Here is a 17,487-nt window from a genome sequence, read left to right as displayed (position 1 = left end):
TATGTCTATCTGACATGATTTGCGTCATAGACAGGAGTGTCCGTATGCGTCCACTAGGTGGAGCTAAGAGTCGGGTTTAGAGAGAAGCACTGGTTTTCCCAGCGCAGCGCCCCCTCCAATCCCAAGTACTGTCGACAATCCCAGCCCCCAAACTCCTGCGGTGTGCCCGCCTCCACGCCGATGAACACCCAGATCAACCAATCATTGTCTTATGATGGCAGCTTTCCCCACCCACCCCAAATGCTGATTCGCAAGACAAGGTGTCACTCAAGAAGTGCTCGGACGTTCACTGGAGAAGCAACAAGCTGCTCCTCGCTGGGGTGAGAAGAGGGGGGCAGGTTTCGCGTTTTCATCTAGCGAAAACAGGAGACTCCAAAATAGACATAGCTGGGTTTTGGGAAGGGGGGAGCGGTAAATTGCAAACTTTGTGTCAGTGGAAGGAAAGAGAGAGCCTTGCTCTGTTTTTTTTCCAGCAGCCCCCGGAGCTCGGTGTCGGGGATGGATGATTTGCGGCCTAGCGGCGGCGCCGGAGCCCAGGGACTGGCGTCGCTGTTCCCCCCGGGTCTGCAAGCCATTTACGGGGAATGCAGGCGGCTGTATTCCGATCAGCCGAACCCGCTGCAAGTCACAGCCATCGTAAAATACTGGTGAGTGTTGCCTGCAGCAGCCAGAACACCAAGCCGATGCAAGACTTTTTTTTTGTAAAACCTTGAAAGGAAATGGGGCTAGTTTTGTGCGTTTGACTTCATTGAGATTAATATAAAGTTTTGAACGGTTCAGCCGTAATCTGGCCAGTGAGGAGGGTCGCAGTGCCGTGCAGCTGGAGTTCGGGGGTTATTTTTTTTGTCATTGATGTTGGTTACACTGTTAGCGGAGCTGTAACTCGCGGGCTGAACTTTCTCACTTTCGTCCTTGTGGTCGATATAGACAAAGTTTTCACGGTGAAGGGAACCCGTTTCGAGTCTCGGGGATAAGTAAGAGCACAGTGATCTCCCCCCCCACTCCCGGGCGATAGGGGTCCCAGACCCGTAGGTACTGTGATGGAAACAGCTTTTCAGGGGGCTTTCCTTTTGACAACCCCCCCCAAATCTGTGGACATTGCACAGAAGCCCTTCACCCCATGCCGTGTAGGCAGCGAGGCCATGAGCTCTGGAGAGAGTAGTTTCGAGAAAGAGAGAAGATGCGACCCCGGAGCGGAGAGCTGGCTGTGTCTTTCAGGGCTTTTCTGTCAGGAGGAGCACTGGTCTGATTTCCACAGCGGGTGTCCTTTACAGACCAGCAGAACCGTCGAGCCTGGCTACATGCAGGGTGACAAGTCGGTGTTGAGCGGGTGGTAGAGTATCATCGCTACGCTAGGGGCATCAGCGCCACTTCTCTCGGTTGGTGTTTGCGCCGTATACGGGCTCAAGAATGGTCCCACGGTTGCTTTGAAGTCCAGGACTGTTGATGCTCACGGTGTGTATACTGTAGGTTTCCCACGCGAATACGTGAGGGATTTCCTTTCTCTCGCCACATGACGGTACAGAACACGCTAAAAACTGTTTGAACTGATGTGTGTGTGTGTGGAGAGGACTGCTGTGTATGCGGGCAGATGTGATCCCTTGCGCGTCAGTGACTGACAGGGATCAGGCTGAGGTCTTGAGACAGGGCGCTGTTCTGGTCCGCTGCCTCACCGTCATGCCCTGTACCCAACACATTTTCTGCTCCCGCAGATGCTGATCTCTTGTGGTTTGGTTAGGTACTCAGTTGCAGCCAAGTTTATTTCTGACTGAGTCACCCCCGTTTAGGTTTCTGAATGTGCCTACACATGGTAGATAGTCAAATTTGCTTGTTTTTTTTAACTTCTATTGCTCCTATATTAACTTCTATATTTCTATTTCCTAAGAAATATATTTGAGTATAAATAGGGGTGCACTTTATAAGAACGGTAAAAAATTACTATTGCCTTAACACATTTTTTGTGTTAACACTTTTTTTTTATAATGTCACCAATGAAAACCTGACTTTGTGATTAAAATTCTTTCAGTGGTTGTCTGTTAGACCAAAATTTCAGAAGGAACTCATTTTGGTAAAGTGGATATTTATATATTTGTTTTTTTATACACCAATGAGGGAAGCAAGTGGCTATAAATTGCATAATTTTGAGTTTCATACTAACATTTACAGAGACATTGTAAATAAATTCAGGATGCATTTGTCATTACCCGTTCTTTCAGGTGACGTGCTGAAGACCAGGGAGATTTAGGCTGAGGTAGAATTATTCAGCCACAGTAAGTGGTCTGGCGGTGGAGTAGGTGGTGGATACCCTTTATGATCAGGGCTAGAAAGGAGATCATTGATGACTTCAGGGAGCTCATGAGAACTGTTGGTACTCAACAGGGACTGTAGGCACAACAGATCTTGAGATCTGGTCTGGTGTAGTGAAGAGAGTGTCTGGTGAGCATTTCTTCATGTATGAATAAAACACATGCATTACAAGAAGATGCAGATGGACACCAGTGATTGACTTTGACTGCTGGTGAGCAGCATACCTGACATGACTAGGTCAACGAGACAGACTTTATTTGTATTTTATAGATGGAGAAGATCAGTAATGTTAGGTTAAAGTGATCTAATTCACTCCTCTCCTCTGGCCTCTTCTGCTCTCTTCTTGGATCTCTCTCTGTCACAATATTTGTGCCAAGAGGGTAAAGTGTAATAGACTTTAATATTCATCCCATGATAACGGTAGGGATGGGGAGACACAAGTATGCCGTGTACCCTTCACAGGGGTGTCTATAGTGTGATGTATGTGTTGGGTTTGGGGATCCGTAAACAGGCGTCTGTGATTGGCTGGCAGACTGGGACTGTGGGTGCGATTGGCTGGCGGACTGGGACTGTGGGCGCCTGCGATTGGAGGTGGTTGCCATTTAAGTTCTGTGCTGTTGATCTCTGGTGCTGGAGGCAAGAAAATCCACTAATGATGGCTTAATTTACCATGGGAATGCTACTGCTGTTACTTTGAATATTCCCAGGAGAAGCAGTTTATTTAGTTTCTCTTGACCTTTCTGAAATGTACTTTTCCAAGACTTTCAGTGGCTATTTACTGTATATACTGTACACACAGATTATTTTTCAGAAATCAGTGGTTAAACCTTAGGCTGGGCCTCAATGTTCTTCCTAATATTACGCTTTTGACAATGTTGCCACAGGACTTTCTGCTGCATTTCAAACAGTTTTTGTGTAAATTCCCACAATAATCGACAGAGGCAGTTTCTTAGCTTCTCCACACGCCCACAATGAGAAACAGCCGCACTAATAGACAGTATACGGTATTGCATCACTACAGCCTAGTTATTTTTTCTCATTTTAGTTGCTGTTAATGAACCCCTTTGCATGTCATGCACAGCTAACAAGTGCAAGTAATTGTTCTCTGTAGTGCAAGAGGTCCAAGGCAGTTGCTGTGGTGGGTGATTGGATCTAAGACATTGAGTCCATTGTATTGGATCTGAATTGGATGTCTTTCAGAACCAATCAGTATTTTGATTTCTTTGGGAGCAGTTTCTACATCTCTGTCCCTTTCCCCTCCAGAAAACAGATTAAATATATTTTGAAATGCCCTTTCACACGCCCTTTAAGGCTTGCACATTGAAGCTGTATGGACTAGAATTAGTAACAAATCATATTATGTCTTGATTATAATGAAACTGTCATATGAGTAGCTGGTTTGGTAGTCAAATGAATTTCACTATAAGCACTCTGTCCATTGAACACAATCACTGTGATGTGCATGTCTAGGCATCTTAAACCCTCCTGGCTTGTGCACTATTTGGAGTTAGAATGTATTGTTTTATCTTGAAAAAGCCATTATAATCAGCATTCAGTACACTTCAGGATATAGTAGTGTGAAAACCATTTTTTAAGGTACAGTATTGTGTATTGTACTGAATTTAATAGGTTTTTTTTAATGGCTATCTACAATTCAATTCAAATTGATCTTTTTACTACTCTAACTCCTTATAAAAATCAGATGCGTGGCATCTCCTGTAAGTCTGATAGTCAAAATCAACCATACACCTTTACTTTCTAAAGGTTGGGCACACTTAAAAGCCAATTAAACAGGGGATTCAATTAAGGGGAGCTCTGGTCTGTTTATTCACATCCCGATTGTGTCTGCCTGCTCACTGCTTTGTGAAATAATTGTAATGTTCCTTCACACAGGCTGGGAGGACCTGACCCACTAGATTACATCAGCATGTATAGGAATGTGGGCTGTCCAGCACAGAACATCCAAGAGCATTGGCACTACATCAGCTTCGGACTCAGTGACTTGTATGGAGACAACAGAGTGCACGAGTAAGTGTCATTTTTTTTTTGTTATACAGACGGTCAAGCTACCAAAAGTCAACTATCATAAGGGTTGGATTTGACTTTAGTTCTTTGGCCTAGTGTACCATATTAGTTGATTCACAGTCAGGGTGATTTAGGTGCTTTAATTAACCTAAATCACCCTGCTTGGAAACTAGCATTGAGGGTTAAAAAAACAAAACTCAATTCCTTTTGTGTTCGCATATGAAACAGAGCCTAGTTCATAGAAAAAAGTACACATTTGATCCTTTTTGTGGACTGATTTCTTTTTTTGATTTCACAATTCTTGGTTGTAATTGGTCTCATAAATCACATGGCGACAAAGACTACTTCCCAGAAAACCGGTGAAGATGGCTGCCAGGGAAGTTGTGGGTTTTTCCAGGCTTTTTGTCTTTTCCCAGATTTTATGCAGCTTTTAGTGAATATCATCACAAACCAGTACATGAAACTGTACAAAGTGCATTAGCATGCGTTTTAAAAGTGTGTTGGCAAGTTGGTACGGAAGTGCATTGCAAAATTAAATATTGCAGTATTGTATGAATATCATAGATTTACGTGATAATGTACTATTACATGAATACATAATTATCACAATTATACAAAATACGTCATTTAATTATATGATAGTAAATATGATGTAATAACATAATTATTGTAATACTTTGAGCCTTGTAATGATAAGCTGAATGAAAGAAAATGATCCAGGACGAGTCTTTACTAATTGTGAATTCCTGTTCCAACTATCCTATGCTTTATTGTAATAAAATCCCATATCAGAAAGGCTGGTAAGATGATTTGCAAACACAACATCCTGTCCTGTTCTGTAAAAATTAATGTAATTATATTTGTTTTAAATTCCGTGAAAGCACACATAAGAGTGCAGAGTCTCTTATTTTTCTTAGTGTATGATTCTGCCTTTTCATTTTAAATATGAGGCACTGAGTTGAACTTTACTGCAGTAAAATGTATAAAACCAGGGGGCAAAACAAACCAATACCTCTGGGCAGAAAATTAAAGTTTTTAACTTGTTTTAATAGATTTGTTAATACAGTGAAAAATACTCTGCTTCATTGTGCAGGCAATGGCTATTGTGTGATCAACAGCACGTGATCAACAGCAGAAGGCTGTGCGCAGTGTTTTTCTTGATGGCAACAGTCTGCTTTCTTTCCTGTTTCTGTTCATGGAAGAGCACAAACAGGCCTTCACCTTTCAATGTGGGTCAAAATTTATACGCAATGCACAAAATATACCAGACTGTCCTGGTTCGATTTGATTCTAAATGAAGCGTTCTTGTGACATGTTCACTTTGTGATGTTTTGAAAACTACGAGGTATCCAGTTTACCAAAAAACATCCCAAACGAGTCAAGTGTGAAATGCATATGCATGTGTATATGAACGTGTATGCACTTTCATCAAATAAAGCTGTCACTATTGGAGCTTTGCACCACTTGGACATTTATCTTAAAACCAGAAAGTTCCGTGGGTCGTGTGGTTGTGCAGTGGGTAGTTTTGCTGCCTCACAGCACTCTGTTTGACTTTGTATGTTCTTCCTGTGTTCACTTGGGTTTCCTCCGACAGTCAGGAGACCTACTGGAAGGTTAACTGGCTTCTGGGAAAACTGGCCGTGCTGTGAGTGTGCGTGTCTGTTTTTGAGTCTGTGTGTGCCCTACCTTGCACCTGTTGTTTGCCAGGATAGAGTCCGGCCCCCCCATGACCCTGATTGGATGAAGTGGTTAGATGGATATACAGTGGTGCTAGAAAGTTTGTGAACCCTTTAGAATTGTCTGAATTTCTGCATAAATGTGACCTAAAATGTGATCAGATCTTCATCTAAGTCATAAAAATTTATAAAGAGAACCCAATAAAACAAGTGACGCACAAAAGGATATACTTTTTCATTCATTTATTGGTCAAAATTTTACATTTCAATGCAGTTGTGCCTGTCATGCCGACTCCACTGACCACTGAGTGTCTTCGAGACACTCATCTTTTAAAGGGGAACTGCAGTCCCACTTTCTCAGACCAGTTAATCAGTCTTGGTAACAAAATAAATTCATTGATGGTATAGAAAAGAAATTTAGAATTTCTAATTAAGCACTGTGAACTTTGTGAAATTACTGCTGGTATCACCACAGGCAAGAATGAGAATTCACCAGAATTGTGACGTGTTTTGGCCCTTCCTGCTCACTAGTCACCATTATGACTCATGTAATGTGATGGACGAGCGAATAAGTACAGGTTGTGCAGCAGACATTTCACTTCAGAAATGTTCCAACGATATCTGCATGCAGAGTCAAAAAGTGCATAGTATTTGTCTGCAAAACTGTCTCAAAGTTGAGAGAAATATTTCTATCGAATTAAAAGAGATGTATTCATTGCTTGTTTACATTGTCATAAGGCTGCTTCACGTTACTGAAGGATTTGTTGCCTCATTCTGAATCAAAACATGGTGCTGTGCATACCTGGAAATGTTGTCCGTTTTGTGTAAATTGGAGTTTTTACATTGTGGACCTTTTACTTTTATTGTGGTTTGAAATGCACTCAGTGATGCTGTTTCTTTCTAGCCCAGAAATTTAAAAGTAGTGTTGCAGTTCCACTTGAACACGTCACAGGCAGCACACAGCCCCATAATAAAGGTTCAGTGCCCGGCCTGCAAGTGCCTGGGAGGCCACAGGGGGCGCTGTGTCCCTGAGAGCTGAGAGAGCCATGGCCAGCTAACCCTAACTAACTGCAGCCTTTGGGGGGTATCGGTAAGATGAGCCCCTTGGGGGTTCAGTTAGTAGTGACCAGATCCAGGATCACAGATCTCTGCCTGTGCTCAGGCAAGAGCCACTCGGGAAACCAAGTTACAATTTCAGTAAACTAATAAGAATTGTTCCATCCTGGAGGCTGTTATTCACTGGAAGTTTCTAGATGTTTTATTTTTCAGTGTTAATGCATTACATTGATATGATGGTTTTGATATAAACTAATACTATAAATTGTTGATCGTGATGTTTAAAAAGTTTAGTATTAGAAAGTCAAGGTATGTTATGCTTTGCAAAAATATGCTGTAGCTTTTTAAATCTGAAATGACTCGGTCTTTAACTTGCATTAAACATTAGTTCTTAAGTGTGCAGAAGCATGAACCTTTGTTGAAATGCCTTTTTTTGTGTGTTCACTGCCTTAGCTCTACACAATGAAACCGTGACAGACCTTCTGATCAAGGTGTCAAGTGAGTCGATATGCAAGGGGCTAGAACAGGAGAATTATACTGCTACACACAAAAACACTGTCACTGGCACAGTGCTATAGCTAATTGAGCTTAATTATACTGCTGAAATATTCAGCTAAAGGGTTACTGTTTCTCAGTTGTTTATTAAAATGATTCATTGTTAGAATATTTAAGAAATTAAAGTTTAAGTGTACTTCCTATCTGAAATTACATAATTCCTTTAGATTCTTTTGAAAAAAGCATTTAATAAGCTAGACAAAACTAAATACATTAGAAACAATCATTGGTTCAATTGAAATGTGATGTTTAAGAAATGAATTGAATTTAAACAGCACTTTTAATCTGAAAGGTAACAGTTTACCTCTTGAAATGTTTTTTTTTTTGTCTGTCTTGAAATCTAGAAATGAATACAATTGGTGAGATTGGGTCAAAAGGCACTGAGCAAGAAATTTTAACAAGCATGCCAGCAGTGGCTTGCAATATAAGAAAAAAGGCTTTAGTTTGGTATACCATTGTATACATAAAGACATAAAGAAAATATGGGAAACATAATAGTGTTTGTTGGCACTTTACTCTTCAAAGGCTCTTTAGTTGAAAACTTCTTTCCTAGTAAACTCAATTTCTGATATTTGTGCTTGTGTAGCATTGCATTGCTGTGTTACATGTCGCAGATGGCCAGATGTGTTTCTAAAGACCCATAGCCTTGCCAGAGTTTATTTCTTTCTGTTTTTAGTCTTTGTTTAAGTGACCAGTGGTCAAAGATCAGGAGACATGCAGATTGTGATCCCTTAAATAAACAACAAAATTCAGATGTAAAAAGATCGTGTTACCTCAGTTGCTAGTTATTGAACATTACTTTCTGTAATAGACTGTGTCCACTCCAGTATTCTACATGTCTTGCAGTTTGTTCTAAAATTACAAAACTATTATAAGTTATATCCCTTTACCTTTGTGAAACAACAGCACGTGATGAGAAGCCACTGAATGTCTTCTCTGAAGTCTGTCCTGCCCTTGAAAGGAAGACATTATTTCAGAATCGCCAGGCAGGCATGGAAAAACGGATTTGTCATATTGTGGATGTATATCTAAAAGCTGTGTTGAATGAGGTGGTAATATTGAGTATGACGGATTGCTTAATGTATGATACGAGACTTTTTTAAGACCTAAATACTGTCCCAGTAGTCTTGTTTAAACTTCATTTTGGAGGACTGTGCATAAGGGGGTTTTAAGGCAGTTGCAGGAAATACAGGCTGCCCTGTGGGGTATTAGCTGCCCTTATCACTTTGAAAAAAGTGCTTAATCAGCTGTGTCCTGGAGCAGCATTGTTGGAGGCAGACCTCCCCTGTAGCAGGCCATGTCCTGACATTGTTTAGACCTCCAGATGGGCCAGATCCAGATGCCACCATTTGTATCCAGGTGGTTAGTAGAACAGCTAATGAATGTGGAGCTGGTAATGGAGAGGAGGCCACCTACTGAGCAGGGACACTGAAGGCACAAAGACCCCCATTTAGGATACTTTTTTGCTCTGCGAGAGCTTTTTTGTTCAAACAAAAAGCGGACAAAGATGAATATAAGAACTACTACAAGTGTGTCTCAAAAGATGTGATTCATGCTAGGTCTGTCAAACATGGCCTGTACCGCAGTGCTTGTCCAGAACTTGCCCAAATTTCAATCTATGAGCCCAAAGTTGCAAAGTTAAAATCTCCTGCAATATTGTGCAACCAGTGTTAAATTTATATCAGTGATCACTGTGGTCCAGAGTTAGAATACAAAGCTCTTGGAGCTGGCAACTGAAAGATAGCCCCTGTTTCCACTCTGCATCACTGCAGTCTTGAGTGCTTTATTACGGGTTGACTTGGCACTCTGCGTCCCATGGTTGAAGCTCTTGTGCAGGCCACCCCTGTTGATGCTCCTTGCCCCAGGTTTCTCTCTTTCAGTCAGAACACTTTGAAAAGCTTTGTCTGCTTTCAGCCACAGGTGACAGAGTTTGTTCTGTCGTCCCCTTAATCTGGTCGATATGAATCGAGATGGATTGAGATCGCTGCAGTGACAAAGGCAGACGTCTTGCAAGTGGGATATCTTGGTTGAAAACAATTATACTTTGTGCTGAAATGTACATTATTCATACTGTGTGAGAGAACTTGGTCTTCAAGACAAGTGTCATACCTGTAGCAGCCAGTCCTGGGTGTTTTGCAAGTGTTTAATTTATGGATCAGTATTTCACAGACACGACAGGGTAGTTGCAGTTTAGTCTTCTGTTTAAAATAAGGAAGGCTGATGTTTTTGCAGTGCTCCATATTTGGAGTGACAAAATTGTGTATAATATATATGTATAGTATGGTCATATTATACATTTATCAACATTAAGCAATACATTTTTAAATAGGATTAATTTTCACAAAGATCCAGTAACAGCACATAACTGCTGAGCGTAATTTAAAGGCATAACTTAACTTTAACTTTGATAAAGGCAATAATCAGCTCATTTTAATAATAGAAAAGAAGAAGTGAAAGCCACTGATATACCTTTAAAATAATTGAGAGCACAACATTTTAATAACAGGCTGTAGTATGAATGTGCACATTGTGGCTGATATGTGCCCTTCAGATATGGCTTTTCATGTAATATTTGTATATAATACAAAAATGTGATTTAAAACTAAACTTTTATTTTTGTGATTTAAAACTAAAATGTTCTTTTCAATGGTAAGCCTATTTGAAAAGTACAGTCACCCCATTCTTGTCGTGGCCTAGTGGGGCAAAATGCACTGTCTCGCCAGTGAGACACCGCTGCTTATTGTACAAAGGGGAAAATCAAGGTAGATAATTTTATTTCAGGCTGCTGTGTTCCTGTCTATTATACGGCAGTCCACCATCAGTACAGCAGTCCTGCTTCTGATTTACCTCATCAAATTAAGAGGTCAAGAAATCTGTATGTAGTGGCATGCTGGTGTTATCTACCATACTACCCGCTAAGAGAGCCCCATCCTTGTGTACCTTTGACTTTAATGTCAACCAGTAACAAAAAAACTTCGGACTGGGTTCCAATGTGATTCAGTTTGTCATTATATTCTCAAAGCTCTGGAAAATGAGGGGCTTGATCAACATGTAGTGTGCTGATTAAGTGTTTATCACTACTTTCAAGCCAATTATAATCTGAGGAACATTAAATGGAAAGACTTATTAGGCGGTAGTGTCTTTAGTTGTTTGTATTATTGAGTGACGACTCCATAATCTCTCTTATCCCATCTTGAAAATCATCACTGGCCTGGAGGGAGTGGCCGTGACCTCTCCTTTTTGTTTGAAACAAGGACAACGTGATTGTCTTAGTGTTTCTTTGGGTGTTCCCAATTTGAACAGTTTTCCCTCCCTTAAGACACGTGGCACTTTTGAAATGTCTGGTCAAAACGGGCTTTAAACTCCTGCTGTATATTGTGCAGAATTCAGAATATAACATTCTGGGTATTCTCTTAGGGATGTTCAATTCTCCCACCTTCAGAACATCTGGGGTCTGTTTGCCTGAGACTATCCTTTTTTGGTGTTGAAAAGAGGAGGAGGAAAAGGGAAAGCTCCCCCCGGTGTGCCTTGTAATTCCAGAGAAGGCACAAGCAGAGGTTCTAATCTGCCTCTGTCGCTGAGGGGAACTGGACTTGAGGATGTCTAGCGCTGGAGAGGTCCTGGGACGCTTGGCTGGGCTGCGTGTGCGGTTAGTTTAGGAAGGAGGAAGGAAGGGGGGTGGACCCTAGAAACAAATTCAAGTCAAGAGCCTTTGAGAAGGAGGGAGAAGCTTTTTTTCTCATTCTTGCTGAACACGTGAAATGAGAAAGTGTCTCCTCTATAATGGAAAAACGTTTCATTAACATGAGGAAGGCTTTTTACAGACATTTAAGAATTGGCTCTAACTGGTCTTGCAACATTGCTCCATAAACCCTTAGACTCAACTGTGCGAGTACAGCTACAGTGAACATGCAGCAAGTGAACTGTTCCAATAAATTACCCATCTTGCATTATATGTTTGGAATTATTAATGTTTTTCCATCCAGGTGAACAAGTATAAGAATGAGACGCATACTTAAAACATTGAGGCTGATTAAGACAGATACTTAAAACCTTAAGACAGATGTTTAAGACCTTAATTGTTAATGGCATCTTTATTGCTAGAATTTGAATAGTGTCCTGTTTTGACAAATCGGTGCGTAGTATATGTAGAGAGGGTTTAGTTGATCTTAGCTGATGTTTGAAGCTGGGTGGCGCATTGCTGCCTTCGAGCACTGAGGCCCTGGGTTCAGTTCTGTACCTGGGGTACTATCTGTGTGGACTTTGCATGTTCTATCCATGTTCACATGGGTGTCCTCTGGGTGCTCTGGTTTCCTTCTGCACTCCAGTTACATGCTGGTGGGTTAATGGGCTTCTGGGAGAATTGGCCCTGGGTTGGGGTGTGTTCGGCGTGGGTGCAGGTGCGGGCCCAGGGATGGGCCAGAATAGTCTCTGGCTTCCCCGCAAATTAGAATTGGAAGAACTGGTCAGAAGATGGATGGATAGTTGAAGCTTAATCCAGAATTTTGCTTCACCGAAAGCTTTTTCAAAAAGTCTACGCTCTGAAGTCTAGCGAACGACTGCGTGTGTGATATCTATGAAATTCTGAATGAGAAGTTGATTAGACTGAGCTCCTCTCCTTTCTGATCTTCATGTTTATGAAAGGTATGGGGATACCTATGACCTCTTTCTTGTCAGTTTCCAGATTTCTGATGGTTGGTCCAAGTTCCTGCTCAAACTTTCTCTGGGCAATTCAGCTGCTTAGTAAAATATGTTCTTTGATGTTTCTAAAGCCTTATTCACATTTTATTTGTAATAGATTTACGGGACAGGATGGTGCCAGTGGGTTTGGGTTTGAACTGACCTTCCGGTTGAAGAGGGAAGCAGGAGAGACGGCGCCCCCTACCTGGCCAGCAGAGCTCATGCAAGGACTGGCCAGATATGTGTTCCAGTCAGGTACAGTAACTCGCTGAGACAAGATAATAGAAGCCCATGTTCCAAAACACATGCTTGATTGTTGTAGAAATGTACACAACACTAGGAATGGAGGCTTTAAGATTATACCAGTGGCCTTTGGATTATTCAAGGGCATATGAACAGATACCAGGTCATTTGGTAAATCCAGCCCACTTTCTAGAGTGGTGATCCATATGAGACTGACTCTCAGTCTCCTGCTCGACAGTCTTGGTATATGGGTTTCCTGTGGCTGACTGACTTCCCGAATTTGTGTTGCATGGACAATGTGAGCTGGAGCTCCCTCTACTCCACAGACGCTCTTCTCTTTAGACAGGAGGCCATTGGCTCTGGTCCCTCTTGGACCATCCCGAGGGATTTTTGTTCAGAAAATACATTTCTTTCTAACACCACCAACTGAGGTCGTCCTTTGTCCTGAAGTGCACCCTTCATCGAGGAGCAAGCACGAATGCCGTCGAGTACATGAGCCAGCCGCCCTTTCTCACCATTTTTTATGCCAAAAAATACAGTAAAAAAATCTATTGCACTCCATTGTTTTTTGTCATTGTAATACTAGTGTCTCTTTCAACAGTCAAGCACAGCTTTGCAGTAAGCTTTTTAATAGGAGTGCATTCTGTTAAAATATACCTTTTAAATCGTTCTCTTGGTCTTGTGAAACTTACTTCAGATGAAAGGAACTCGGGTCTCTGCCGTGTGGGTCAAAGAGGTGAGGATGTTAAGGAACATTCCCAGTGAACATCCTGATAGCACTCTAGAAAATGTTAACATTTTAGAAGCAAATGGGCATCATAAAAATAAAAGCTCATCCCCTTAAAGATTTTAGCAAAAGAATTCCAAAACATTATTTGGCCGAAGCTTTGTCTTAATCGAATTTCCATTTTCTGATGGACCGTTTGAAGTTGCAGATGTGGCTTCAAAATCTACAGAATGTGACATTAAGATGCATGTATCGCTGGTAAAGTACACTATAACTGCATGCGTCTGAGCCATAGAGCTTCAAGGGAGCACTGAGCTTTCTGATTTCAAAAGGGTGAGCTCTTTGCCTACTGTTCCCAGGCCCTTTGTCATACAGAAGAATTTTTAACAGCAAGGCTGGGTCTTCGGTATCCCGCGGTGACATCAATGGGGCATTTGTAAGTGGACTGTGAGATGTCAGGAGACACCATCAGCAAAGTCAAGTTAATGTTTCCAGAAGTAGCCCGGGGACCTGTATGGAAATGTCAGGTTTAACAATTACAGGCCAAGACTTTTCAAGGTAATTATGGACGCATGAAGTGTAGCTGCCTCTTCCCAGACGGGGAGCCAAAGTTTTTTAAACTGTTGTGCAGTTTAATTTTAAAATACCTTTCTTCTGGTGCTGTGGTACACAGCCTGACACATCGACATGCACTTGCCAAAGAGCAGATTACAGAAAGGTTTTGTAGTTGTTTTTTTTTAAATAGATGGTAACATATGATGTTGTTCTCGTGATGTCAGTTTTCTAAGCCCCCTGAACCCCAGAGCTGCCTGTTGTGTACTGTACACGTCAGAGACTGAGGCTGCAGGCTACTCTCCAGTTCGGGCTACTCCAGCTGGGTTCAATTTGCGCCTGGGTGGGCTCCGGGTTCATCATGGATTACCGCAGGGTCTGTGCGTGCTCAGCCTGTCTGACACGCATTCCCAGGGAGCGCCCTTGCCACTCCTGTTTCCTGTCCTTCTCCCGCTTCAGTCGAGCACAGGACATTCATCCTCAAATATGACGGGAAAATACTGTTTCTACTGCGCTCAAATGAACATGCAAAACCAGTGGGCTACCACCCAAGATAAACTTTCTGAATTGTGTGCACTTCACAGTAGTTCAGCAAGCTGTTGTTTAAATTTGATACACAAGGTGCTTTTGCTTTTGAGTTTTACAGTTAAAATAAAATTATTTAAAAAACCACAGGACTTATGTTGTCTTGTTTTTTTGGTGGTGGTGTTTAAGCTCAAGGTTTTAAAGCTAACGCTGATGAGGGATTTGGGGTAAGGACGAAGGGGGGGGTTTTGAAACCGGTTGCCTTGTACCCCCTTAGGTAGTGCTGGTATTTAGAAGACGTTTCCTGTAGTTCGTGATATAAAGTAAATCCATTTAAATGATTGATTGTTTATTAGGGTTTTTTCAACATCCCCCAGTCTCACTGTATGAGATCCTGCTTTAATATTGAAGTTGCTTCACTTCAAAAGTAGATCATAGCAAGTAAAAGACCTAACTATTTTGCATAAATCTCTTTTAATGAAAAAACTTCTCAAAACAAATTATGTACATTATGAATTTAACCATATAAACACTAATGCCATATTGTGAGGAGCTACGTTCCTATTAAAAATGTATGCACAAGATGTTTAACATTTAGGGACTGGTTACATTTTACACTCACTTCCAGATACAGTTCACTGGGCTGGCTAATGGCTCTGTCCTGCGGCCCTTCAAGGGATCTCTGAGCAAGCGATGACATGCTTGCCTTCAGTGGAGATTTAAAGGGTCTGACAGCCCTTGTGGGTGTTAATTTTAGAAGGAGTCATTTCAGAAAGTTAATGTTCACTTAAAAAGGTGAGTCACTGGGGGACTTTGCATTGATGGTCACCTAAGTTATTTCAATGTTAGATTTTGAACATTTCAATTCTTAATGAAGTACATAGCGTACAAGTACATGTACTTCCAACTCGTATAAGTTCATTAACTGTTGCATTCTTTAAAATGCCTTGAAACTTTGAAAATCTACCCTTTTATTTAAAAACCTTTAATCATGAACAATATTTTTGAAAGTTATTTTATACAAACTTTCAAAGCAACTGAAACTCGGAAAGTTACCAAGGATTGAGTATAATAAAACAATTGAATCCATTGAAGGATGAGACCAGTATAGTTGCTCTGTGAGCTTGCTTGAATGTTAAAGAGCCTATTAGCAAAGTGTTTAATCCTATAATCTCCACTGGCTGCAGCTGGAGAGTAGCTGTGGTTGCTGGGTAAGAACAGAAGGTCTGGCCAGTCTCAGACAGACTAGGACAGGTGGGTTTCCTGCAGTGAGGTTAGCATGTGAAAGGCCACATCAGGACAGGGATTCCCAGTAGGACACAGCTTTGCTGGGCTGGTCACCATAGAATTAAGTTAATCACTGGTATAAAATGGTCCAAGCATGAAGATGTATAATAAGAATGGCTTCTTTGTGGGTTTACATTCTTCATTTCTCTGGATAGTGCTGTGTTACTGCAGATCACCTAAATCTTTGCTTCAGTTTTTTTATTAAAGAAATTTCTAGTTCTAGATGTTCTCTTGCATATATTACACTGCTTATTTTATACTTGATTGTCTGTACCTTTCAATGTTTGCTTCAGCACATGAAAAAAATGAACACCAAAAGTTGTAGGAAGTAAATTATTAGAATTTATTTTCCCTTTTTAACAAAACTATTCTGAGACAAAAGTCCTTGTCATGCTCTGCCAGTTTTCTTGTTTTTTAATTGTTATTAAAAGAGTATGTGGAGGTGAACCGTAACAAAACAATATAAAAAGAGCACACCCAAAAGAGATTACAGAACAATATAAAAAAAGAGTAGATTTGCATATTTACAGCAGATAATACTGCTGTGGATATTTCATACCAACAAATAGCCTAGAGTTTGCATATCCTTATAAATGTTTGACACTGCAACGATATGCCATACGCTCATAGCTGGAATGTTAAGTCTGGCTGGAAAAGCAGAAGATGCCATTCCATAAGGAGCTGAATATTTCTCAGGTTCATTGTAGTTGGCCTTCAGTTTTGTAAAGCAAGGGTCTTTCTATGTTAAATGAGAACAGTATCAAAAATCAGCAAATTCTTTCAGATTTTCAAATGCTAAATCTTTTTTAAAACTTAGAATTGGTCTTCTCTTCCAGAAAACACATTTTGCAGTGGAGACCATGTGTCATGGCACAGTCCCTTAGACAACAGTGAATCCCGCATCCAGCACATGCTACTCACAGAGGACCCCCAGTTACAGCCGGTGCAGACCCCCTTTGGAGTCATCACTTTCCTGCAGGTGAGTCATTTAGTGCCAAACGTCTGTCTTCATCTTAAAGACTTTTAACAACAATGTTACCACCATATTTTTATCACCATGTACAGCGTGCTTGGGTTTGGAAAGGCTCTTTTAAGGAAGTGGTGTCAGTGGTGTTGGTGGACTAGCCAATACCCCACTATTAAGAATGGAGGACACTGCTGTGGGAGTCATTAAACATCTCAAGATAATTTTAGACAGAGTGCATAAGCTATGCGCTTCTGGATTAATTCTACTATCTGGTTTCCTTAATACAAAACAATTCCAGAAAATACCTCAAAGAGTTTGGCTATTTATTTAATTGGTGGAGTAGTTTGTCACTTCTCTATCTTACATGCTGTGCAGTGGGGCTGCTGCATGTCACCCAGTTGGGCTGCACTGCACTGGTCAGTGACGTTTTTCCCCTCCTCTACAGAAAGTGTTTTGGGATGAACAGTGCTTAACAGCTTCCACATCCTTGTATCCTTATATGTAAAAAGATGTATTATATGTATCTCAGTTCAGAGATGTCCACAGCCTTATCCACTTTGCATCTCTTAAGATGGAAATGTTACCAATCATCTTTAAACTTTGAAGACCTTACCTAAAAATTCATACAGCTTCAACACTGAGATATCAGCCAGATTTTTCAAGTTTTTCAAGTTTGTATCGGGAAATGGCAATTAAAATGTGTATCTTTCCGGATGAGCCCTTTTAAGTGAATTGTCAATATCTCCAGAACAAATCCTCCTCACTGCTGCTGGTGACTTAATGCTGCAATGTAGGTGGCACAAGGCCATGCTTGTGCTGCAAGCCGCTCTCTAGCATCCATCTGTGTTACCAGAAAGCCACTTATGTCTGACACAGGTCGCAGCAAT

General features: G+C 41.1%; 1 protein-coding gene across 5 annotated transcripts in view; it reads left to right on the top strand.

The window, feature by feature from the left end:
* Positions 1-165: 165 nt before the first annotated feature.
* Positions 166-17,487, top strand: part of sufu (suppressor of fused homolog (Drosophila)) — a 39,509-nt gene continuing 22,187 nt past the window's right edge. For 4 of the 5 annotated variants that reach the window (XM_015347837.2, XM_015347835.2, XM_015347836.2 and 1 more), the window contains exons 1-5: positions 166-320; positions 474-647; positions 4,201-4,335; positions 12,418-12,554; positions 16,470-16,612. In XM_015347837.2, the coding sequence (XP_015203323.2) occupies positions 181-320; positions 474-647; positions 4,201-4,335; positions 12,418-12,554; positions 16,470-16,612 (729 nt within the window). In that variant the 5' untranslated portion in view covers positions 166-180. The remainder of the gene's footprint in view (positions 321-473; positions 648-4,200; positions 4,336-12,417; positions 12,555-16,469; positions 16,613-17,487) is intronic. The other variant, XM_006630869.3, reaches the window with a different exon arrangement.

The sequence above is a fragment of the Lepisosteus oculatus genome, chromosome 4, assembly GCF_040954835.1.
Source record: "Lepisosteus oculatus isolate fLepOcu1 chromosome 4, fLepOcu1.hap2, whole genome shotgun sequence".
NCBI classification, from domain to species: Eukaryota; Metazoa; Chordata; class Actinopteri; order Semionotiformes; family Lepisosteidae; genus Lepisosteus; species Lepisosteus oculatus.
This window is presented reverse-complemented; position numbering and strand designations above follow the sequence as displayed.